This window comes from Notamacropus eugenii, chromosome 1, assembly GCF_028372415.1.
Source record: "Notamacropus eugenii isolate mMacEug1 chromosome 1, mMacEug1.pri_v2, whole genome shotgun sequence".
Classification (NCBI taxonomy): Eukaryota; Metazoa; Chordata; class Mammalia; order Diprotodontia; family Macropodidae; genus Notamacropus; species Notamacropus eugenii.
Window position 1 is genome coordinate 500,577,394 of NC_092872.1, and position 25,526 is coordinate 500,602,919.

Here is a 25,526-nt window from a genome sequence, read left to right on the forward strand (position 1 = left end):
TGGTACAATACCTTATACCTTTAACTGGCCAGGTGTTTCAGGGTCCTCTCTGCTTGGTCTGTATAGCTCCAGCTAAAGACTATCTTGCTGAGAGAAGCTGTTGAGATCTCCTCTTGATTTGTTTGGGTTTCCTAAGTTTCTGGGGGTGGGAGGTCCTACAGTTGAGGTTTATATTCCAGACAAAGGTCCAGAGGTCCTGGTTCTAAACAAAGAGCCACTATGAGATTGCTTTTACTATGGAGGTAGGAAAAGTTCTCTCCAAAAGCAGGAGTTTTTAACTCCAGAGGAAATTTATTTAATTTCCACTATAGGTGAGGCACAGTGCTAAACATTTTATAAATACTATCTTATTTGGCCTCAAATCAGCCCTGGGAGTTGAATAGTTTGAGGAGGTCTGTAAACTTGTACAAGAAAAAATATTTAATCATTTATTTTATATAATTTTCTTTCTCAATAGTCCAATGTACTTTATTTTATCCATTTAAAAACATTCTGAGAAGGTGTCCATAAGCTTCATAAGTTCGCCAAAGGGGTCCATGTCACAAAAATGATTTAAGAACCCCTGGCCAAGACTCAAATGACCTGAGGAACTGAAAAAAAGAAGGATCTGTTATGATACTGGCATGTATCTAAGACTCAGTCTACAACACCATATCTGATTCTCTATTACTGAGCACAATCACACACCTCTTGAAAATCAAGTGCTCAACAACACTTAGAGAATGTCAGAATTGGAACAGGGGGCCGGGATAATTGAAAAGAAATCCCCTCTCTCCAAAGATCAGTAGCTGGGGTTAAACAGAACAGACAGGAGAACACAAAGCACCTATCAGAGATCATCTAGCCCAATCCCCTCATTTCATACTTGAGGAAATTGGGACCTGAATATAGGATTTGCCTAATGCCACCCCAGTAAGTTCTTGGAGGGAATTGGAAGAAAGACTAGAACAATTGTTTTTAACCTGGGGTCTGTGAACCTATTTTTTTAATATATTTTGATAGCTATATTTCTTTTTTATTTTTATTTTTTAACTCTCTCAACATAATTGTTTTCCTCTATGATCCTATGCATTTTATTTTATGAATTTTAAAACCTCATTCTGAGTCTATAACTAGGTCTAGAATACCAAAAAATAAATAAAGAGTTAAGAAACTATGAATTAGAACCTAGGTCACCTGACTAAGGGACCATGTAAACATGAATTTTCCCATACTAGGTTTTCTTAAACAAAGGCCCCTTCAAGTTTCTCCCCACAACTGCTAAAGTGATTTCCTACAGTGCAGGTCTTAGGATGTTACTACCCTCTAAGGTTCGTTTCAGACACAAATCTATGATTTCCCTGCCTACTCAATAAACTTGGGCAGCTCTCTGTTCAGTCTAGGAGCAAATACAAGCTCTTCCATTTGACATTTAAAACCCACCACAACTTGGTCCCAACCTACCTTTCTAGTCTTATTGCACATTCCTCTCTTTCACACAAACCACAGTCCAACCAAACCAGCTTTCTTACTGTTTTTCATATGAAGCAATCTGATTCCTACCTCCAGGTCTTTGTACTGGTGGTCCACCATGCCTGGAATTCACTCTCTCCTCATCTCTGCTTTTTAGAATCTCTTGCTAGTTTCCTTGAATTCACTGCTTGAGTGCTGTCTTCTCCATCAAGTATTAACTTATTAATTAACTTACTTTATTAACTTGTATCTACTTGTAACATGTTTGTATATTCCTATATGTGTACGTGTTGTCCTTGCTGGATAGATTGTATGTTTCTCAAGCATGGGGACTGTTTCATTGTTGCTCTTGTATTCCCAGCACCTGGTTTATATTAGGTGCTTAAGATGTGAGACTGCCAGGTGGTGAAATGGATAGGATACTGGAGTTGGGAGTCAAGAAGACCTGAGTTCAAATTTAGCCCCAGATATTTACTAGCTGTGTGACCCTAGGCAGGTCATTTAACCTCTGTTTGCCTCAGTTTTCCTCACCTATAAAGGGGATAATGAGAGCACTTATCTCTCAGGGTTGTTGTAAGATAAAAATGAGATATTTGTAAAGCACTTGGCAAATGTTACAGCAGTATATAAATGTCAGATATTATTATTATTAATAAATATTTGTAGACGGATTGATCCCAGAAAGCTAGGAACATATTATATGTGTGCCTATACGTGTGTATATACTAGTATGTCTGTATTGACAGCCCATGCCTTTGTGCAAATAGTTTTCATGGACCCTAGGCCCTGCCTACTCTTTGTCTAAATTAAATGAGAGTGAGGGGGCCCAGATCAAAAAGGAGTAGGAAAAAGTAGGGAGCAACTTGTCCCTTCACACATTCATGTTATGCAAGGACAATTCTGATCATTCACAAGCAATGTTCATCTGCATTTCAGCTTGGGGCATGGGGTGGTTTATGAGATGCCAAGCTATAACCTTGTGATTTTTCTTTCTACCCAAAAAAAAAAGTTCAGAAATGGAAACAGAGTCAACTCTCAAATATCCACTAGTAGTTTGTCCCTGGCCTAAACCCCAATCAGATCTCTTCTCATAACTTCCCCAAACCATTAGTGTTTCTGACTGGCATATAATTACAAATTAGTATGCTACAGAAAACTGGCATTCCAAATCCAATTACAAATGAGTTTTTAATTTCTCACTCTTTGGAATTATCTGTGCCAACACCTCCGGCCATGAATACAGATAAATGGGATAATCAAGAACTCAGAGAACAGAAAAAAAAAAGATGCACAGCAAGAAAATACCTGAGGTGGGAATGGTGAGATGGGAAGAGTGATGGAGACCTCGGCCCAGCCCCAGCTTTGTTATGAGCAAGAAGAATGAATTCAGGCAAGTCACATACCCTAAGCTTCAGTTTCCTCTTCTGTAAAATGAGGGAGCTTTAAGGTCCCTTCCAGCATTTGTATCCTATGGTTCTAAGATCGTGATCAATTGTTAATGGAATATATTAAAGTATAGTTGTTTTCCATGTCCTCTCAGGGGAGGCCAGTTCTGTTTGTCTCTTGATAATCTGAGATCTGGACCTTGAAGTTTGCTAAACCACAACAGGCAGGAGATTTGAGAAGAACAGGGAAGTCAGGACAACTGCATGGAAGTTCCCTTTACTTGCTAGAAGAAAGTACTTGGGAACTGTTACATAATATATGTATAATGTTACATTATATATTTAATATATAATTGTATTGTGTATATTATGTATATAATATAGCATATTATATATTATACTATATATGATATAGTATATTGTATATTATGTATATAATATATTGTATATAATAATAATTGCACTGGAACCTAGAGGTAGGTGCTTGTAGAGACACTGCCGGCCCCTCAACAAAGCCTCATGATGACGTCTCTCTGCTACTTCCATAAGTAAAACTAGTGGAGATAAGAGTCCAAAGCAACCCACCTGATAAGGAGAGAAAGTAATGGAATCTAATGGACTCAGAGTCTAAGGTATGGTTTCTGGTCTACCTCTAAACTAGCTGTATGAAGGGGAAATATAATTATATAATTTTAAATGTATATATATACACACATATTCAAATTCGTATGTATACATTCCCTTCGTCTTTGTACAGTCAATTCAGAATATCTATATCTATATACATATATACACATATGTGCACATATACTTCTTTCCCCTTCAGTCAGTTTATACTTATATATGTATAATATATAGTATTATATATGTATATTATTATGGATAATATAATATATAATAGTATATGCATTTTATATATATATACACATATATATCAAGATACCAAATATCTTGAGTGAACACTCTGTGCTCTCTTATTCACATTCTTCCGTATATACACATGTATGTAAAGGTGTATATATGTGTGTATACACACACGGTGAATTACTGGGACCCCCTGGGGGCTGTGTTGAGCGGTAGCAGCGTCATACAACACTGAGCCTCCAGGTATGTGTGTGCACATATGTGTCCCTATATGTATATTTTCATAAAGCACCTGCTCATGCCGGGCATGACATACAAATGTCTCATCTGATCCTCACCACAAGGTGTTCGAATTTGAACTCAGGTCTCCCTGGCTCAGGGCGCTGGGTGTGACCTTGGTCAAGTCACTTCTCTTTGGCACTCAGCTGAAGGGAAAGGACTGAAGCAAGGCGATCGCTAGCATTTATGAATGAAAACTCTTCCGTGGATAAAGGTGACGTGGTTCAATCTCATCACTACCACTGCTGGGTGATTCATCGATAACAGCTGTACTAAAGACAGCCTTACAGAGCGCGTAGTGGCAGCCCCTTTGTCTTCCGTAAACCAAAGAAGAGGGCCGCGTTCCTTCCCCTTCACAAGGGCAGCCCCTCCAGCCCGCTGCGGGGGAAGCCAAGAAAGGAAGCGGGAGGTCCAACGCGCTCCTGCCCCGGCCCTCCACAACAAAGGGCTGTCCCACCCGCAGCCCACCAAGCGAGCGCAAGCTCCCAGCCCTCCCAAGAGCAGAGCTTCAGCAGCGGTTCCGGGGTCCGCGCTGCTCCCCAGGCCTGCACTCAAACACGCTACGAGCGAGGCGCAGGGCGTCCTGGCATCCTCCCAACCCGCCCTGCCACTTGGCCGCTCATCTATCCCCGCGGGGGGGACGGGAGGGCAGCCCAGCCGCTCCCTCAAGACCCAATCTCAATAGCCTCTAGGACCCAGAGGAGCAGTCCCTGGAGAAAGGCTTGGCCCGCCCCTCGAGTCAGTATACCCAATAGAATGCCTCAAATAATCTTCTTATTTGCATGCTCACGCGCCGTGGCCAATGGGAGATGGGCGTGCGCGTTCCCGACCCGGCCACTCTGGCCGGCTGGGGCCGCTGCGGCTCATTTAGAGAATGGCTGCGGCCGCGGCGGGAGGCTCCTCTTCAGCCGCCTCTGCCTCCGCCGCCGCCACCGGCACCGGCTCGTCCTCCAAGCTTCCACCGACCCCGCCAACCCCCAGGGAGCACCCAGCGCCCCGCCACCCGCCTCAGCTGAGGAAGCGGGGCGATTCCCGGCGCCGACAGGCCGCCCTCTTCTTCCTCAACAACATCTCGTTGGATGGCCGGCCCCCCAGCCTCTTCCCTGGCGGCGAGAAGCCCCCGCCTCAGGCTCAAGATGAGAGCGCGGCCGGGCAGGGGGCGGCGGCCGGGGAGTCGCCCGCCGGGCTCCCGCTGCCTCCCTCCGCCGTCGGGCCGTCCCGTCCGGGGGCCCCCAACGGGCCTCCCCCAGCCCCGGCCCTGCTCTTGCAGCTGCCCAAGGACAGTCCCCTGCCGCCGGCCCGCTGCGAAGCCGAGCCCCCGGGCGGCCGAGGTGGCGTCTTCCTGCCCCAGCTGCTGCTGCTGGGGGGTCCACTGGGCTCACCCGCCCCGCTCACCGCGCCCCCCTCCGCCGCCGCCGGGGCCGCCGCCGCCGCGGGTTTGTCCGGGCTGGGGGGTAAGGGCGGCCCCCCAACCCCGCAGGGGCTTCTCAGCCCCACGCAGACCGGCGCTGGCTTCACCTTGGAAGTGCAGCGGCAAAGGTGAGAGTCCTGCGGGCAGGTGGGGGTGGGGGCGATGCTGGGAAAGGCGGGAGCGCCGTGGAGTCCGCTCGGGGGTCTGTGCTCGCCTGGGGGGCTGCGCGCTCGGCTCCCCCCGAGCACCCCGCCCCCCGCAACTCCTTCCGAAGACTCCTTCCAGCATCTAACTCACTCACCTTTCTTCATGGTTTCCTTTCCGTCTCAGGAAGCACACAGACAGTGTGTAGGTTCCTTGTTTTTTGCAGCGGATCCAGGCTGCTGCTGCTGCTTCGGCTTCTGCTTCTTCCCCCTTCCCAGTTTATGCTTCCCCTCCTGAACAAGTGTTGGGCCGTTGCTCCAGGGCTGTCCTACCGCCTCCTCATTTCCAGACTGCCTCTTCTGACCCTTTTATCAGCGGGGAAGATGCTTAGGCATATCTTACGGAGAAAACCCGGGGTGTTTGCAAAGAGGGTTCTGTGGTTGAGATTTGTTAGTGGGTTCACAGACCGATCGTGAGCGTTTGGGTTTTTTGTTTGTTTTTTTTTATGAATTGTTTTCATGACCTTGACGGCTGTTTTGTCTTCAGAAAATAGTTTATATTTGAAGTAGTACTTACTTGGAGATATGAAAAGTTCCTCCTAACAGTTCTTTTCCCAAGCAACGAACATTAATTCAGATTTCACTTAGATTATCAGCCAAGATGCTTCCTTGAAAGCAAATTCATTTCAGATTTTTTAAGAGAACCTTCAGAAGCCTTGTAATGTAATGTATCTTGTTATGTTAAATTTAGGTTAAACAGAAAAATCTTAGTTTTTTTTAAGCAGATAGATATGAGTATTTACATATTTTGCTTGAAAATGGTATGTGTGTGTGTGCATTTTTAATTCTAGAGGAAAATAAACTGGAGTTGAGCTGACTCTTCACCCTAAGTGAAACTATAGATTTCAAAAGGTGATTTTGGTGCAGCTGTAAGTAACTAGTTCTACTCAATGAATTATTTAAGAAGAGCCTTGTACAAACTGTTATTTGACCCTTTTTAATAGTAAAGAAATCTCTATGTTAAATCAGACCAACAAGCATTATAGTGTCTACTCTGTGCCAAGCAGGCACTGTGCTAAGTACTGGGAACACAAAGAAAAACAAACAGAAAAGCCCCTGCTCTCAAGGAACCGCAGTCTAATGGTGCAAATAACTAAGTACAAACAAGATATATTCTGTACAGGATAAATTGAGGAAAGTCTCAGAGGGAAGGCACTAATATTCAGGGAGACTAGAAAAAGCCTTCTTGCAGAAGGTGGGACTGGAACTTTGAATTTGCCATCAACATCCTTTTTAAAATGTATTTTCTAAACGTTAGTGATGTTCTTTAAAGGGGGGGGAGGGAGAAGAAAGAGACAGGCAGAGACAGAGAATTCTTTAGCTAATAAATGATTATAAGACAGATTTATAAGTCACTCAGGACTGAGTTTGGGGTTTGTTTGTTTTTTTAAACAAAACTAACAGTAAAACCTTTTTTGATTGTAAAATTTTAAGTTTCTTAACCAGAATGAAACAACACAAGTTAGTCCAAAGTGTAATTATACTACCTAGTGATTTATCTGGGCCTATCAGGCAAAGACATCCAGCATAAAAGTGCTTGTTCAGTTGATCTTACTAGATTTCAGATCTTCTGATGTGGTCTAGGAAAGTAATCACCAGAAAACAGGTCTATTCTAGCTATAATAACAAGTGTCTTAAGAAAATTGTTTTAATCTTGTCATATGTTTAAAACACTGTATTTTTCAAAATTCATATATATAAAATCATTGCCAGCCCTTGTGGCTAGTACAAATACTGCATTAGCAGAGTGTGAAACAGCAAGAAACTATTGTTACATCGGGTTTAAAGGTCATTTTTTTCATTATACAAAATTATCTGATCCATAGTAAAATGATGCTTTATATATAGTAAAACTATGGGTAATTATGCATAGATTTACAGTTATAGTCAATTTGTAATGTGTCCTGAAAGGTTATCTACTAATTAAATCATTTATTCTGAGAGGGTGCTAAAGAAATCTGAAAACAGGATAATCACAGCCTAATTTACTTATTATGCATTTGGATTTTTTAAAATAATTATCTTCTCAAAGTGATACATAGCTTATGCTGATACTACTTTAGAGGTTCATATAGTAACTACCATTCCTCAAAGTTCTCTCCCTAATTGTTTTTAAGATATGAAAATAGCAGGTGTATTGAAGTTATTATTAAAGTAAGCTAGGTATTGGATATGTTTTATTAATTTGATGCTTGACTTTTGGTCTGGGATTGATCTTTGTAGTTATGCCAATGAGTAAATGAATGAGTCATCTGAGTTCTTATTCTCCTAACAAAAATTTTATCTCCTACGTAAAGATTTCATTTTTATTATGCCAGGAGACTTTAAAAATAAGCTGAATTTTTACAGGTTTCTTCATTTTCTTTTAAACTGATTTTTTTTTAATTTCTTCTTTTTTTGTGTTTGTCTTTGATGTTTTGTCATACTTTTTTGGAAGATGAGCTGAGTTTCAAAGAATACTAGAAACTCTGGAAGGTGAAGTCTACAAATGTGGACAGTCAAAGACATAAGACAGAATGTGGAGTGTTGTGTGAAGAACCACAATAAAACCCATTTGGTTGGATCATTGAGAGTATAAAGGGGGAGTGATATATAAAGCTGAAAGGGTAGGTTAGAGCCAGGTTGTGAAAGACTTTAAAAGCCAAAGGAGTTTGTCATTTTTTTATTCTAGAAATAGGCACTGGAATTTGAGAAGATTGACGTAGACATACTTGTCTTTAGGAAAATCACTTTGGCCCCTTTGTAGAGGATGACTGGAGAAGGAAGAGACTTGAAGCAGAAAGATCCACTTAGGAGGCTCTTGTAATAATATTCTAATCAAGAGATGTTCGAAAGCCTGAATTGTAATGGTGTGTCCGTGTCAGTAGAGAGAAGGGGATTGATTCAACAGCTGTCATGAAGGTAGAATAGAGGAAAGTTGCCAGTTGATTAGACATTTAGGGTAAGGGAGAATGAGGAGCTTGAGTATGACTCAAATTGTGAACCTGTGTGACTAGAGAGGTGTTGATGCCTTCAGCAAAAACAGTGAAGAGAGGAATGCTTATGGAGAAAGAGAATAAGTTATGTTTTGGACATGTTAAGTTTAAAGTGCTTATAGAACATTAAGCTGGTAATGTGCAATCATTTGTCTGGAGTTGGAAAGGAGCTCAGAGACCAGTCCCCTGATTTTACAAATGAGAAAACTGAGACCCAGGGAATCAAGTGACTTGCCAAAGGCCAAACAAGTACTAAGTGTTAAAAAAGGTAGGTTTAGTGCTCTTTCAACATCTGTAATCCAGGAGAGAGAACCAGACTAGATCTGAGAGCCATGAGAACTGATGAGGTCACTGAAAGAGAACAAAAAGAGGGAGCAGGACAGAGCCTTGGGGTGCACTCAAAGTAAGGGGTCAGGATGTGGACCATTATCCATCACAGAAAAAGTAGTATTATTAAAAAACCAGAGGTGGGTGGGGGGAGGGGGGTGGTCAGCAGTGTGAAATACTGCATAGAGCTCAAGGAAGACAAGGAAGGAGAAACAACCACCAGATCTAGCCATTAAGAAGTCATTGGCAGCTTGAGAGCGATCTCATTCAATTGGAAGTCAGAAGCTACATAGCAAAGGGTTGAAAAGTGGAGAACATGGCAGCAAAGAGAGACTAAAGCTTTTTCAAAGAGTGTGGTTGTAAAAGAGGGAGGAACCTTAATAGTCTTCAAGTCCATCCCCCTCATTTACAGATGAGGAAACTGAGGCCCAAAGAGGTTAAATGACTTACTCAGGATCATGCTGCTAATAAGTGTCTAAGATAGAATTGGATCCCAGGCCTTCCTGACTAGAGGTCAGCGCTTTTTCCGCCACACTACCTAGCTGCCCACAGGAAAGATGATAGAGCCAGAGAAGATGGTAAGGTCAGGTGTGGGTTTTAAAGGGTAGAGGAAACTTGGGTGTCTTTGTAGGCAGCAGGAGGACAAGTGGATAAAGATTGAAAATAAGAAGCTAGGGGTAGGTGAGAAGGGAATAATTATGAGGTCAGACTGCCAAAGGAAAAATGAGAGAATAGGATTAAAATGGTATATTACTGGGGGTTGCCTTGGCGAGGAGAAGGCCCACCTTTTCATCAGAGATTGGAATAAAGGAGGAAAGAATGGGGGAATGCTGTCAAGTGGTTTCTCTAAACAAAGATGAGAAGAGGATGATCACTTAATCAAGTCCATTGGCTTTTATCCTGGTTATCATTTTACCCTCATCAGTTAAGATTTGCAGGGTTTTATTGAGCAAAAATCAATTATTTTTTTTAAATAAAGCATTTTTCTTGCTTTAAGAATCTTCTCTATAAGCAGTCATTGGAAGTATGTCCAAGAGTATAAATCCAAAAAGAAGAGAAACCTTAGTTACCACTGTCTCATTTTACTCATGAAGACACCAAGGCCCAGGGAAGTGAAGTGACTTGCCTAAAGTCAGACAGTCCTGGCTCCAGAGCCAGTGTCCAATTCAAGTCCTGGCTCCAGAGCCAGTAATCTTTCTACTGTATCATTCTGTTTTTCTCCCAGACTTTGGTGTTGGAGCATTGATACATACATACATACACACACATACACATACTGTGTGTGTACATATATATGTATATATGTATGCGTGTGTGTATGCGAGTGGGCGTATGTAACAATGTTTATAAATTTGGAGTTAGTCTAAATATAGATACTTCTGTAGTAATTTTATATATCCCTTGTGAGTATCTTATAGTTTCTAAATCCAGATTGCTGGTAATAGGAAAAAATTCACACGAAACATTACCAAAAGATTCAACAGAAATTCTCAAAATAAAACATCAATTTAATTAGTAACTGGTTAAAAAACCCCATTTAATGGCCATAGTGGAACCAACTCAGGGGAGAATGAGAAACTTCATAAAGTGGATTTCTGTGTGGTTATTTACTACTTTCTTCATAACTTACCCATTTTAGAATCTTGAAGTCTTAAAATTTTAGCTAAAATCTTTACTACCTAATTATGTACAAAAGTAAAACAGAAGTATCTAATTTCTATCAGATAATATAAAACTGAATTGCAGAAACATTTAAAACCGTTCCTACTTCCTTAGAGGGATAAAGCTGTGTACATGGAACTTTTCTGCTTAAGTCAGACTTAAGCCATTCACTATTTCTCTGATGATACATACTAGCTAGAATAAGAGTAGATGGGTGATCATCTTTCTGTTAGATGAAAATTTCACCATATATGTTGTGCAGCTATCCTGAATCAAACTACCAAGCTTTCAAGGGCCAAACTCTAAACTTTGATTCTAAACAAGAATAATATTTTTCTTTAATTATGAGCCTTTCAAAAGTTATTTCTTCAGGTGTTCCAACATGCAAAATCATAGAATCTTAGAACTGAAAAAGACTTTAGAGATCATCTAATCCAACTCCCATACATAGAGACCTTATTTTAAAAAATGAGCAAGAAACATGCTCAGAAGGGAAGCAACTTACCAAGAACTAAAACTCAGGCATTCTGTCTTCTAGTCAGTGTTTTGTTGTTTTTTTTTTTTGCTGTGCCATGCTCCATAATGGAATTCTCCTGTAAAGAGACTTGCTGTTTAGAGGTTCATTTCTATCAAACTTCTCAAATGTCGACCATGAAGGAAGCATACATCTTAGGTGGCCCAGGGAAGTGCTCTGACTACTATTGAACTTCCCAAAACAGACTGGGATTCATCCAGTGTCCATGATATTGCCAAATGATTTGTGTAGGATGTGTGACTGGTTATAAAAGAACTTTAGAAAAGTCAAGTTTAGCATTGATAAAATATAATTTAATATAATAAATTCTGTAACATTCTATGGAAGTCTTTTTGCTTTTCATATACAATCTAAACATTCAAGTACTAACATATTTTCAACAAATAGTTTCATAACTACAGTGTTCAAAGAGAAAGCAAAATGTTGCTTTACTTCCGTCATTAAAATTCTTGGCTGAATGAAGAGCGTTGTATGTTATTGACACTGTTTCCATAGGTGTGCCTTTATAATTCAACTCTTTTTTTCAAGCTCATGTAACAGAGACAAAGTATGTATATGTGTAAAATCTGTCTGTGTTCTCTTTTCTCTTGGTCATGTCTTTTTCCGGAACTACAGTGTGTTAGGTTCTTATAGTTATAAAAGATATTTTCTGTTCCTAATTCTAAATTGTTAGAAAGAAAAGTATACTCAACTTTAACTTAAATGAAATAGGTCCTAGCCATTTAAATCAATTTTAAACACAGTCTGTTCTCTGTGGATAATATATCTGCTGCAGCCAGGAGGAACCAGTGATTTGGATAACTCAAAGATAACTTAGACAAGAATTTAGCTTTGAAATGCACATTTATATTTTTGATATGAGTGAGAGGCAACATGGCTTAGAGAATAAAGAACCTATCTTGAGCCAGGAAGACCTAGGTTCAAGTCCCTTTCTGCTTCTAAGACATACTATCTCTACTTAAGGCAACTCTAAAACCTTAAGTTGCAGAACATGTGATGGTCTTCTTTGGCAGAAGGAGTTTCTTCATGAATATCTAGGGGAAAAAATGAAGAAAGATTTTTTTGCAACTTTAGAGGAAAGAATTGGGGAGAATAAGGAGGAAGAGGTGCATAATAAAATGGACTCCTTGACTAGAATAGACCACATAAAAATCAGTTATTCCATGAAACAGAAATATTAGGACAAAATCAAAAGATTGAAAAAAATAGAAGAAAATGTAAGGTATCTGATATCAAAAATAATTCACTTGGAAAATAAATCAGGGAGAGAGAATTTAAGAATCATTAGGCTCTCTAAAAATGATGACTTTTTTAAAAGCCTGGGCATTAGATTTCAAGAAACCACCCGAAAAATTATCCATAAAACTAAGGAGCAAGGTGAAACTAGAATCCACTGGAAAAAAACCCACAAGGAAAAATTCCAGGAATTTCAGAGCAAAAATCCAGAGCTCCTACATGAAAGAAAAAAAATTTCTGGCAAGCCTTCAGAAAGAAGCAGTTCAGGGACAAGGAACTAGAGTCAGGCTCACACAGATCTGACAGTTTCTACTCTAAACTGGAGAAGATCTTAAAAGACAAAAGAAGAGGGTTTACAACCAAGACTACCTCACCCTGCAGAACAGAGTATACAACTGGAGAAGGGAGATTGGGCAAGATTGTGCAGTATGGATAGATTTTTAATGGAATAGAGGACTTTCAAGTATTTCTGTGGAAAAGATTGGAGCTGAATAGAGGCTTTGAAATACAAGCAGAAGAATCCAGAGGAACCTAGAAAGGCAATAGAATAGAAGAAGCTTTATGATGATGTGGTGCTAACATTCTAACAGGGGAGAAGAAACAGGTGGCCTTCAGAACCTTAAAGTGTCTTGAGGGAGTTAAAAAAGAAAGAAATCCTGAGGGTAGAGTGGTTCTGTTCTAAGCTTTTGTAGATGGGAGGATAAAAGGGATACAGTAGTATAGAAATGAGAAAGAAGGAGATGGAACTTGTTAATTATAATATTTGGAGATATGAGAAGAAGAGCATGCTTCCTCAGTGTAGGAAGGTGTGGAGGGGTAGACATCAGATGAACCACCTGTTTGAAACTGACAGAAGAGGATTAAACACACAGAGTTGCAGAAATACTTCCTACTCAGCAGGGAAACAAATAGAGACAAGGAGTTAAGAGGGAAGATAATATCAGGGAGGGCATAATTGAAATCAAAAGATACTTCTTGATCCTGAAAGGAAAATTAATGGGGGGAAGGGAAAAAAGAAAAGCAAAGAACTAGGATCAGACACATTGAGCAGTGTTGATGGAGCAGTGAAACTGTCAAGTCATTCTGGAAAGCAATTTGGAACCATGCCCAAAAAGTTACTAAACTGTGCATACTCTGACCCAACAGTATTAATACTAGGCCTTTAGCCAAAAGGGATCAAAGAGAGGAAAAGAACAAAAAGATGTCTCATTTAAAACGTTTCTTTCTTGTGGTGTCAAAGAGCCAGAAACTAAAGAGGTACCCAATTAATTAGGGAATGACTGAACAAATTATGATATATGAATGTAATGAAATACTATTGTACTGTAAAAAATAATTTGAGATAGTTTTAGAGAAACCTGGGAAGACTTGTATGAACTAATGAAGAGTGAAGTAAGCAGAATCAGGAGAATAAGTTATACAATAATAACATTTTAAAGCCAAACAGCTTTGAAAGATGGAAGAATTCTGATCATTGCAGTCACCATCGATGATTCCAAGGCACTGATGATGATGCATCATCTGACAGAGAGGTAATACATTCAGGGTGCAGAAAGAGGTTTTTTTGGGAGGAGAGGGGAATGGTAATATTTTAAAATCAAAATTACATCCCAGTGGTATTTAAGAATGAAACTAGAAGGAAGATAATAGATGAAAGTTGGAAGAGATTTGTAAAATCTTTTCACTATCAAAGAGGAGTCACCACACCTGGTTCTATATCACAATTCTGAATTTGCCTACAGATGAGGAAGAAATAGCACTAAAGAGAAGAAAGCAGCAAGTTTAGGCCAAGTGTACCTAGAGATCTATGCTGGAGGTGACAAAGTTGTGAATCATGTTTGATTCATGGGATGTCTAAAAGAAGGAAAGATATTGAAAATGTGGGGAGGAGGGGATATCAGACCTTATTAAACTCCTAAAAAAGTCAACCAAAAAAGCCCCCAAAACTACTGACCTACATACCTACCTTTTCTAGCTATATAAAACTTTTGAGAATGATATACACAATGATGGGCATCCTTGACCAGGATATTAACAGGGAACAGGAAGGCTCTTGCAAGTGTTACTCCATGGTAGACCATATTTTTTCTATCACACAATTGACTAAAAGATATAGAGAATACAAGATCCCATTGACTTTTTAATTTTAAAAAATTGATAGTTTCCAGTAGGAAACTATAGAGCAGATACTACCTTAAACCTCTCTTCCAACAATGTATCTCCTATGCAAACATCAAAGTTACATAAGATTCCTTGAAAAATATAAAAACAGGGAATATGGTTCATTGATCCCTCTAATCACCAGTATCAGGCCAGGTAATAAACAGGCTGAAATGTTCACCAAAGGTGTTTGCCACTGTATTGGAGGAGAAATAGCACACAGTCAAAATTTAAGAATGATTCCATAGAGATGAAATCCTCCAAAAGCTCCAATTTGTAGGTAACACTGTGTTTGTTGTATCAAGTCCTGAAATACTGCAGAGCTTTCTGAATAGGGGACGTCAGTCACTCAACCTTTCTTCACAAATTCCTTTGATAAGGATCACATTTCTAAGATGTAAGGAACCAGTTAAAATTTTTAAGAATAATAATAGCTATTCCTCAATTGATAAATGGTCAAAGAATATGAATTGGCAATTTTTTAAAGAAGAAATCCAGGCTATCAATACCATATAAAGTATTCCAGATCACTAATAATTATAGAAATGCAAATTAAAGCAGTTCTCTGATTCTGTCTCACATCCATCAAATTGGCAAAATTGACCCAAAAAAGGAAAATGTTTATTTTTGTGGTGGCAAAGAATTGGAAACTAAAGGGTACCTGTCAGTTGGGCAGTGACTAAACAAATTATGGCACATGAATGTAGTGCAATACAATTTGTGCTGTAAAAGAACTAAAGGGATAATTTCAGAGAAACCTGGAAAAATCTCTGGACTCATGAAGAGTAAATTAAGCAGAACCAGGGGACCAAGTTATACAACAACAACTATTGTAAAGACAAAGAACTTTGACAGACCAGATTACTAATGATAATGATGAACCATGCTGGCTGCCACCTGACAGAGAGATGATGGACCTAGAGTGCAGAATGAGACTTTTTTTTTTAATTTGGCCAGTTCAAGAATTTGTTTTGCTTGACTATGCCTTTTTGTTACAAAGATTTTTGTACTCTGTTGTTCTTTCCACCTGAAAAAAGAGAAATATATGTTTTCAGTGAAAATACCTGATGTCCAGATTATGACGTGAGATAACCTTTAGAGGTTATCCATTAGTGAGTGTATCTGCTTACTTAGATATACACAGTAAATGGTCCCAGACTTAAATAGGTAGAGTGGAATGGAAAATTTAAAAGTTCCTTTAATGACTCTAGATTTCTCCTAGGAAAAAAAGGTGTATCTTTTTAATACTAATGTTCTACCAGTGTTGTTGCATAGTTGCAAGTCATGGGACCATACGTTTTCCACGTAGTTGAAAATTAATATAGCTCATCATGCAATATAGGAAGTCATGGTAGGTATGAGCAGGCTGTAGTATGCACCAAGTAAGGAACTACTTGGAAGAACCAAAGAAAGGATGTCACCAAAGAAATGTGCAAGTGTGAAAAAAAATTGGGGCTGGTCATGTAGCAAGAATGGGGAATAACAGATGGATAACCCTTGTGTTCCACTGGTATCCTTGCATGTCAAAAGAAAATATGGAAGGGACGCAGCACATTGGGTAGACTCCTTGTGTCAAAACATGGGAGCACAGAGACAGGAGTAGCCCAGGATGGGCAGGCATGGCTATATTGCAGGCTTCAAAATTAGAGGGAACATCTGTCTATATCCATGGAATCAAAGCAGTTATGCTAAAAAAAAAAATTCCCATAAATTTTACATGGATCTCATCAAATTTTTACTAGTCTTCCCTTCCCTTCTTACCTCTCTCTTCTTCCTTTACTCCTCACCCTTTGTTCTCAAAAAGAGGGACTAGAGGCCTCTTATCAGCAACAAATTTCCCCTACCCTCCTAAAATAGTACAAATTTCTATTAATGATAGTTGGTTGGACCAGACCTCTTTTCCCAGAAAAAGGAGGAGAAACATGTAAATAACCAGCTAGAATTACTTATAAGTCCATGGGTATAATTTCTGATACCAAAAGTATTCTAGCAACCCTTGTGTTTGTCCTTGTCTCACATACTAATGACTGAAGTCATGTTCTGTTTGTTAGTTTCCCCTAAAACAGGGGCCCTAAACTATGTTGGCCTTTGTAATTCTGTTTTTTACTTAACTGTTGCTCAATGCATCATTGGATTGTGTACTTCTCTGATTTTGTCATTACCAAGAATACTGCGACATTGTAATGTAAACCTTTATTAGAGTGTTTCGTTAGCTACTATCTAAAATTAACTTTAAAAATAAGTCATTGCTGGGTCAGACTGAAGGATGCTTCTAGAGTCAACCAAAAAGGAAGGGAGGGAGTAATTTGTCTCTTTCAAAACTGTAGCAGGTTATAACATAAGACAGTTCAGAATCAAAATGGAAAACTTGTCCTATGCTGGAAACTACAAAATATCGTTGAGGATATAAGTCCTATTATTGAACAGTTGTCCAAAATTAAATGAACACTATGTAGTAACTGGAAGTACACACTATTAAACACAGGATGCCTTGCCTGTGTGCCAAAAATGACAATTCTAAAGTACAGCAGCCTTTTCAGCTAGTTTATTTATTTAAAAGAGAATTAGATAATTATTGTATATGATTATTGTGTATATTGTGCGAAAATAAATAATCTCTGTATATTTGTATTTAAAACTTGGGGGAAGAAGTATATAACTCCAGGAACCTAGTGAGAATAGGCATGGTTTTGGGGAAGGAGCCCTGAACTAGAAAATTTCAAGTCCTGGCTCTACCGCTAATTGACTCTATAGCCTTGGGCAAGTTTATTTACCTCACATCCCCAAGCCTTAATTTCTTTATCTGTTGAAGGAAAGGAAACAACTATAAAGGGTGATATGGGCTTTGCCCCAGGAAGGAGTGGGAATAGATGATTTGTAAAGTTCATTTCTGTGCTAGTGTTCTTTGATTTCATAATTCTAAAATACTTGACCATGCTTTTAATTTAGATGGCTTAAAAACTCATCTTAAACCCATTCTTCATGTTATTAATGCTTTGCTTTAAGAGACACTGCTCTTCAGCATGTTATCCTGATGCTCATGCCTGTCAGTTGCTTCCCGTTGTGTGGGATGGCTCAGGTCCCTACATAAATCAATTACTCAGAGGCCTCTCAAAGTGATGACAGAAAAGAGATTTATTCGATTCTCGAGAATCTGGACAATCCTACAGCAGTTCACCTGGAGTAGGAAAGCCGAAGACAAAGAAAAGGCAGTGATTTATATAGACTCTAACGCAAGTCCCTCCCCCGCCACTGACCATTATTCTCATTAGCTGAGAATATGATCTTACATTCTAGACATGAAATCTAACCAATCCCTTTTGAAATGAAGACATTGAAGAATTAGGTAAACTTTATCCAATCATTGAGACCCTAATGTACTACATAGTTTTATATCCTTATATGGAATTATTCTGTTCTAAAAATATAGTAACCTTGAGCCTCTCGGTCTTACCTCACCCCTGGGAGAAGAATTACAATCTGAGAAGTCTTCACTAAACCTATCCCACTCACCGTTGAGTTCATTCTAGATATGCACAAGACCACCAGAAGTCACTTACCCACTTTGAGCTTTACTTTCCTTATGTGTCAAATGAGGGGAAGGAGCAAATCAGCCAGATTATCTTTAATTATCTAGTTCTAGGGTTTGTAACACATACATGCTTGGACTAAAGAACAGACTAGTAACTTAGTACGCAGGACATTTGGAGGTTCTCTATGATTTGTTCCCAATTGAAGTTAGAATCATTTACTCTCTAGTTAAGATATAGTTAAAATGCATTGGGATCTAAATGGGGCCCTGCAGTCTGAGAAATGAGAGATAAGTTTGATAGAATGAGCTGGAGAGAATGGAAGCTTGAATAAGAGTTTGATAATTTTAACTTATCAATAAGAGTAAGCAGTCTGGTGCATTGGAAGGAGCCCAGGCCCAGGGATCTGAGGACATGGGTTAAAATACTTCTACTACCTGTGACCTTAGGCAAGTCACCTAACTTCTCTGGGCCATCTGTGAAAAAGAGAGGACTGGACAAGGTGGCCTTTAAGATCCCTTTCTAGTCTAAATACATGACCCTGCTAATTTGTAAACTAATTAATAGACTAAATAAAGCTTTGAAAAGATAAAATCACTTAATCTCTTTCAGCCACAGTTTCTTCATCTGCAAAACAGAGATTGTAATTACACCTACCTGACAGAACTTTTTGAAGATCAGATGAAATAATGTATGTATAGAGATGGGATCAAAATCACCCCATTTAGCTCTGATATTTATCCAATGAGACTGCTTGTCAGTCAATCAGAAACTTGAGACTTAAGTACAGAAATTCTTTGAAAGTCGTTGGATGAGCTGCAGTGACATTGTACAGGAAGTCTGTTCCAGTTAGATGAGGCCTGTTCAAAACCAGGGAGCTAGTTCAGAACCCACCAGAGTACTTGCCAGTTTCCTGTCTTTGTCCTAGAAGCATCCCCAGATACATGGATTGCGATGCCTGCATTGGAGTCAAGGGTGGACTGTATGCACACTCAAGGTTCTCCAAAGAGTCCAGGAAAAAAGCTACACTCCACCTAAAGGGAAGATCTGTGGACTCTAATAAAAGGGCCTGAGGAGATCTGAGTTTGCCACACATGCTCTAAACTTGAGCCCACTTTCCCCAGACACCTTATGTACTTTTGGGAAAGTGTGAAACGGGGAGGGGAGTGTTTATACCAACTATTCATACCATTGTAGTAAAGTACCCCTTTTCTAAAAAGTAAGGCCTTCTGACTGATAATCAGATCATAACAATAACAGGAAGCACACTGATGGGGACTCAAGAACTATATAGTATTGGAAAGAAAACCTCAACCCCTCAGGCTTAACCCCAGAACCCTAAGGGAGAGACAGGGCTGCATCAGGGGCATTTAACTGACTCCTCCTTAATATGAATAGTTGGAATAGTAGCTCCAGAACATGTGCTACATATGTAAAGCAACCTTAGAGCACTCTGTAATTGTTAGTGACTATTGTTATTAATGATACTATTAATCATTGATAATAGTGATAATTATAATGATTTTTAAATTATTACTCTCTTAAAGGGAATTTGTTATGCCCCTTAGGACTAGACATATAGAAATTAAAAATTATAAAATTTACCTGCCCTCCCCTGTAATGAAAAAACTTCCCCCCAAAACTTGTAAATATGTAAAACTGGTTAAGGGTCACTTTGGTTTGTTTTCTCTTGCCCCACTTTGAAAGTAGAAATGGTTGAAAGTTTTCTTCAATACCTCCTGTAGTATATAAGAATGTAGCCTTTTGTGATCAGCTGACCTCTTAAAACTAAATTTACTTAGAAACCCAAAACACATTGAAGTACCTCCTACACAAGAGTGATTATAGGTATATCTTTTACCAATATAAAATGAATTTTGTTTTTTTCATGGAATATCTATGAAGAGGAGTATTTGTTTCTCAGATAGATAACAAGACAGTGACACATAAGTATTCATTTATGGGTGAACAAGTCACCATCACATTCAGAGACCCATTTGAAAATTATACATTTGGGTTTGTCTGTAGAATTACAAATACTACCTATTTCCCCTTAAATAATTATTAATATCATCTAAAATGCTTTATGAGGGATACCAGAAAGATGTGGAGAATAAAGTTTGGGAATTGTAACTTAAGTCATTTAAACTGTGGGTTGTCCTATCTGTAGTGGTCCCTATCTGTTTCCATGTTACCAGAAAGACTAGTGCATATCCACTAATTGTTCAGTTATAGTTATCCACTGTTGTATCTTAATTGAAAAAGCTAGGGGTTATTTAGTCTAGAGAAAATACTTAGAGAAAACATGGTGGCTGTCTTCAAGTATTTGAAGGGTTGTCACTTCTAAGAGCTATTAAACTTGTTTCCAAAGAGAAAAATTAGAAGTCCAAAATTCAGTTTGCAGCCACAGATTTTAGCTTGTGATAAGAAAACCCTCCTAACAGAGCTGTCTAAAAGTAGAATGGACTGTTTCTGAATGTTAGAATTTCCACCTCACTGAAGACGTTCAAGCAGAGATGGGATGGTCATAAATCAGCGATGTGGAAGATTATTGTTCAGGGCCAGTGAAGACTAAATCATCTCTGAAATCCATTCCAACTGAAATCTGTGGTTAGAGCTGCAATTGGGTAAAACAGAATATGTCTATGATACACTTATGGTATAAGGTCACTTTACAGACTAAATAAGTGGTTCAAGTAATACATTAAATACTTCTGGAGCCTTTCAAGAACAGTGATGTAAACATTGCTTTACCTTGAGGCATTCAAAATACCTTAGTTTTCTCTGCACCTATAAACACTAATCCTCACCACATACCTCTGAGGTTAGCATTAAAGGATATACTTCTTTATATAGTCATGTTTTTAAATGTTTATATAACTAAAGAGTTTTTTTCCTGCCTGAGATTTATAGTTAGATACCATGTTATTAAGAGATAAGTAAGTACAAGTGGTAGCATTACTTCTTACTCTTGGGTGTTCCAGAAGTCTTAGTGCAGTTATACACTATTAAAGCTTGTACCCATTGTAACGCTATTAAAGCTTCTAACTGTGCTAAGACTTTGGGAGCACTCTGTAACTAAACTTAAATTATTTGACTGTTCATTTTCTTGTCTCTAAGTAGAGTGAGCCACATCTGACTTCAGTCAATACACCTTCTGGTAAAGAGGCCCAGAGTCTTTGTCCTCATTTTAGTTAAGCTGGTGACTGACTTTATCCTGTGACTTTCAACACGTTGCAATTTGAGTTTCCAAGTCTGAGGGATTATTGAATCTATAAATAACTTGAGTTTTCAGTTATATCATGTGTCTGTATTAACAAAATGATTAATATATACTATTTGGTTAAGAATATTCTCCATAATTTAAATAATGTAAGTATAGAGTGCTTTGTAAATCTTGAAGTGCGACATAAATGTCAGCTATCATTATTATTACTTATTGGAAAGATGTGCATTTTTATCATTCTGGGCTTTATGTTGATTTTTAAATCATTACTCTTCATTTTCATCAAAAAATACTTGTAGCCCAATGACAAAATTTCACATTTGGAAGAGGCCACAAGCTATGTATTATGACCTTTGCCTAAACAGTAATCCCTTCTGCAATGTCACTGACTGCAATTAAAGACCTCCAGAAAGGGGAGACTTTACTATCCACAAAAGAATAGTCTGATTTTTAGGAAATGTTTCTGTACATCACATCTAAATCTCCCTCACTACAGTTTTTATCCATTTTTTTCTATTCAAGAGCCGTAATGAGAACAGGGCAGACACTAAGATTTAGAGGGTGTTGATAGCATTCCTTGACACCTATTTATCAAGAATAATTAGTTAACATAGGAAGTTACTGATGCTTTTCCTCTCAACCCTGTGGATATTTGCGGAGTAACAGCCTCACTGTGCCCTGCCAAGACCTTGTATCCCAAGGTTTCTCCTCCATCTTTTCCTTTGCCCTGAGCTGAATTTTTTACAGTTTCTTGGAATGTACTTTGTGAAATTGTCTGCTAGTTACAACTTTGTTCTAGTTCTGCCCTCTAAGGACAGACAAAACAAGTCTAGCCCTTCTTCCATAAGACAGATCTTTAAAAACCCAGACAGCTAAATCCCTTCTTTTTCAGACTAAGCCTTTCTGTTTTCTTCATCTGATCCTCACATACACTGGCATCACCATCCTGACCACACTTCTCTAGTTTCGCCCATGTTGCCCAGAACTGGACACTGTAATTCTTCTTAGGCAGCTGGTGGTACAGTGATTTAGAATGCTTGGACCTAGAGTTAGGAAAACCTGAGTTTCAAATCCTACCTCAAACATTTATTAACTATATAAGCATCGGTAAGTCAGTTAACCTCTGCCTCAGTTTCCTTATCTATAAAATGAAGGTAATAGTAGCACCTACTTCTCAGGGTTATTGTGAGGAAAAAATATGATAATATATGTAAAACACTTTGCAGTGCTATATAATTGGAAATACTTATTTTTATTATCATCAATATCATCATAACCCAGGCATAAGTCTGAACAGAGGAGAGTTCATAGACTTATCACCTCATCATTGCTTCCCTCATTCTACACATTATGCTTTCTCTTCATTCATCATAAGATAATAGGTTTTTGCCTACCTTGTAATACCTGCATGCTTGACAATAAAATGAAATTATATTTGGATTTTTGATCCATCTTCCCACCATTGCCTCATGCTTTTAATCTCTCATATTGCAAAATATTAGGCATTAGGTAGAATGCTGGACCTGGAGTCAGGAAAGTCTGAGTTCAAATGTGATCTCAGACATTACTCGCTGTGGGCTTAGGGAAGTCACTTAATTCTTTTTGCTTCATTTTCCTCATTTGTAAAGTAAAGATAATATCACCTTCCTCCCAGGCTTAGGGAAATAAATAATAATTTTGTAACATCCTTTGCAAATCTTAAAGCACTATGTAAATGCTAGCTGTTAATATGATTATTGCCCAACACAGATTCCTGATGAAAGATTTTATATTAACTATATTTCTGAATACTGTTTCAGTCATTTTTTTCTTTTCTTTCATAGCTTCAGATAATTAAAGTATAATAGGTGACATATAACACCAAAGTTTACAACACACATTACATAAACCCAGGTTCTGACACATTCATCTTGTAGTAGTCAACTATAAATCTCGGTAAGAGTCACTTGCACAAATAGGGTAGTAAGAATGCTTTGTTCCAGCATAAAATCTTAGCTCCTGGCTTAATATATTAATTAGCACATTACGAGTAGCGAACTTTGCCTAAACTAACAACGTATGCTCCCAGTGCCTTGAGAAAAATTAACAGTCACTTAAGCAGAAATTGAAATATAAATAATTTTGCTCAGGTAAAGTTACCGGAAATTTCCCCACAAATGAGAGAATGTAGTGCTAGTGAATGTAATAATTATGATATATTGACTTCTTACACAGATTGCTGTAATATAAGTAATAGCATTATCAGTTACATACTGAAATCTGTAATTCTGAATCTTGGTTTTCAGTGAACCAATTTTTCATTGATGTCATTTCTTTAAAACAGTTCACTTGTGAAAAGCATAGGTCAGTCATGTGGTTTTTTAGGAAGGCCATGATAATATGACATAGGTCAGTCTCAAATTTTTTGGGTCACACACAGTTGTGAGAATAACATTTTTAAATAAATACATTTATTTGTTAAATACATGTATTGCTGTGCCAATATATTGTGTACATCACAAAACAAATCAAAAAACTCTTAAAGTATGAGATAAGAGTGAAAGTGAACTAAAGGAGTCCCACTCTCATCTCTTCTGTGCCTGATAAATTCCCACACTTCCTTAAGGATGCCTCAAATACTATACTGCATGTAAAACTTAATGTCTAACTCATTTTTTAGATACATATAAATAGAAGATAGAGTATTTTATTGCCACACTCAGTGGATCAAGTGTACTCCTTTTGTGAGGTCATTGACATAATGAGATATGGAAAATATTGTGAAAATTTTAAAGTACTTACCCCATTTTTAGTATAGGATATTTGTTTTTGTGTAGAATTACTTCTCTTCTCACCTTTCCACTAAATCTTATGTTTGGGGGAACAAATGTCCCTGCTAGTGTTCCCTAATTGTGTTGTAGTTGTTTACATGTCCCATAGAAATTGCCATCAACTGTTTCTGTAGAAAGGAAAATGTTAACAAAATGGAATGTGTTTTTTATTGCTATCTTTCTAACATTGCTCACCAATTCTTGTACCTTTTAGCATCCTATGTTTTTACAATATTTCCTTAGCTTGGTATGCCCTCCCTCATTATCACTCCCATTTCCAGCCTTTGAACTTAAACCCGTACTTCATGACCTAGCTAAAATGCTATCTCTTCCATGAAACCTTCCCTGACACTGCCCTGAAGTTAGAAATTATCTTTCATACCTCTTCTAGGCAGAATCATTTAAACATATGTGTATGCATATGCACATAATATATACATATGTATGTATATATGAACATATATACATATGTATGTCCCATATGGCATTGTATGTTCCAAAAAGATGAATAAATTCAAAATATATTTCTGTAAAATAATTCCTTAAAATGGAAGCAATAATTTTTAGGAAAGTGGACATACAGGGTTTTCCTCTTAAGCCAGTTTTCTTCCAGAAATCTGTATACATCCTGGGTCATCTCCAGTCATCCTGATAAATATCTGGTCACTGGATTCAGATGGCTCTGGAGGAGAAGTGAGGCTGGTGACCTGCACAGCCCTCCCTCACTCAAAACAAAGTCAAGTGCAAGTCATGGCATCATTCCTCTGATGGCACAGTCTTCTTCGGCAGTGAAGGAAGAACACAATACAAAATAACTATAATTTACACTATGCTAAGTAAATATTAAGTATTAGTAAGGATGAACTTTCTAACACACTGATTTGCTTTTTACATGGATTACTGATATTACCATCTAGAAATTTCAGTCCTCAAAGGCAGAAGAGCAACCTTTTCTGATTTTTTTTAATGTGTTTCTTAAAAGATCTGTTTTTCTAGAACCATCAGGTGTGTTTCATGGTCTGCAAGAACTGGTATAATAGATATCATTGAAGAAATAAATTTGTGATTTAAAAGGGAAAAGGGCCAGCTATGTGACAAGAGCAAATGGTAGCAATTAGACCACTAGAGTGTTTCCATTGTACTGTGAAATGGAAAAAGAACTTGAGGAAGGATTTTAGTACCAAGGAGGTTATGGAGGGTAGGTTTGGAGGGGAAGAAGTATGATATTAGAGAGGAAAACCTCTGTGAAGGATGGATAAGGTATCCAAAAATGAAAAGGCATAAATGGGTTGTTTGGGACTAATGGAGGGATTTACCCACATTGGTGAGTTCATAGGTCCCATTTAAATATAAAGTCTTTTAATTAAAATGGATAGCAAAAATCTTGACCCATTCTTTTGAGCTGAATTTTGCATACTAATGAATCTCTTTTTTCCTGAAATTTTAAAGAATGACTATTAAGAGGATTTAT

At 38.3% G+C, this 25,526-nt stretch overlaps 1 protein-coding gene across 6 annotated transcripts in view; it reads left to right on the top strand.

Annotated features, from left to right (window-relative positions):
• Positions 1-4,837: 4,837 nt before the first annotated feature.
• Positions 4,838-25,526, top strand: part of CABLES2 (Cdk5 and Abl enzyme substrate 2) — a 48,618-nt gene continuing 27,929 nt past the window's right edge. For 4 of the 6 annotated variants that reach the window (XR_011972311.1, XR_011972312.1, XM_072633353.1 and 1 more), the window contains exon 1: positions 4,838-5,519. Coding sequence is in view for 4 of the 6 variants with exons in the window: in XM_072633353.1 (XP_072489454.1) it covers positions 4,855-5,519 (665 nt within the window). In the remaining 2 variants the exon portion in view is untranslated. The remainder of the gene's footprint in view (positions 5,520-25,526) is intronic. The other 2 variants (XM_072633351.1, XM_072633354.1) reach the window with 1 other exon arrangement.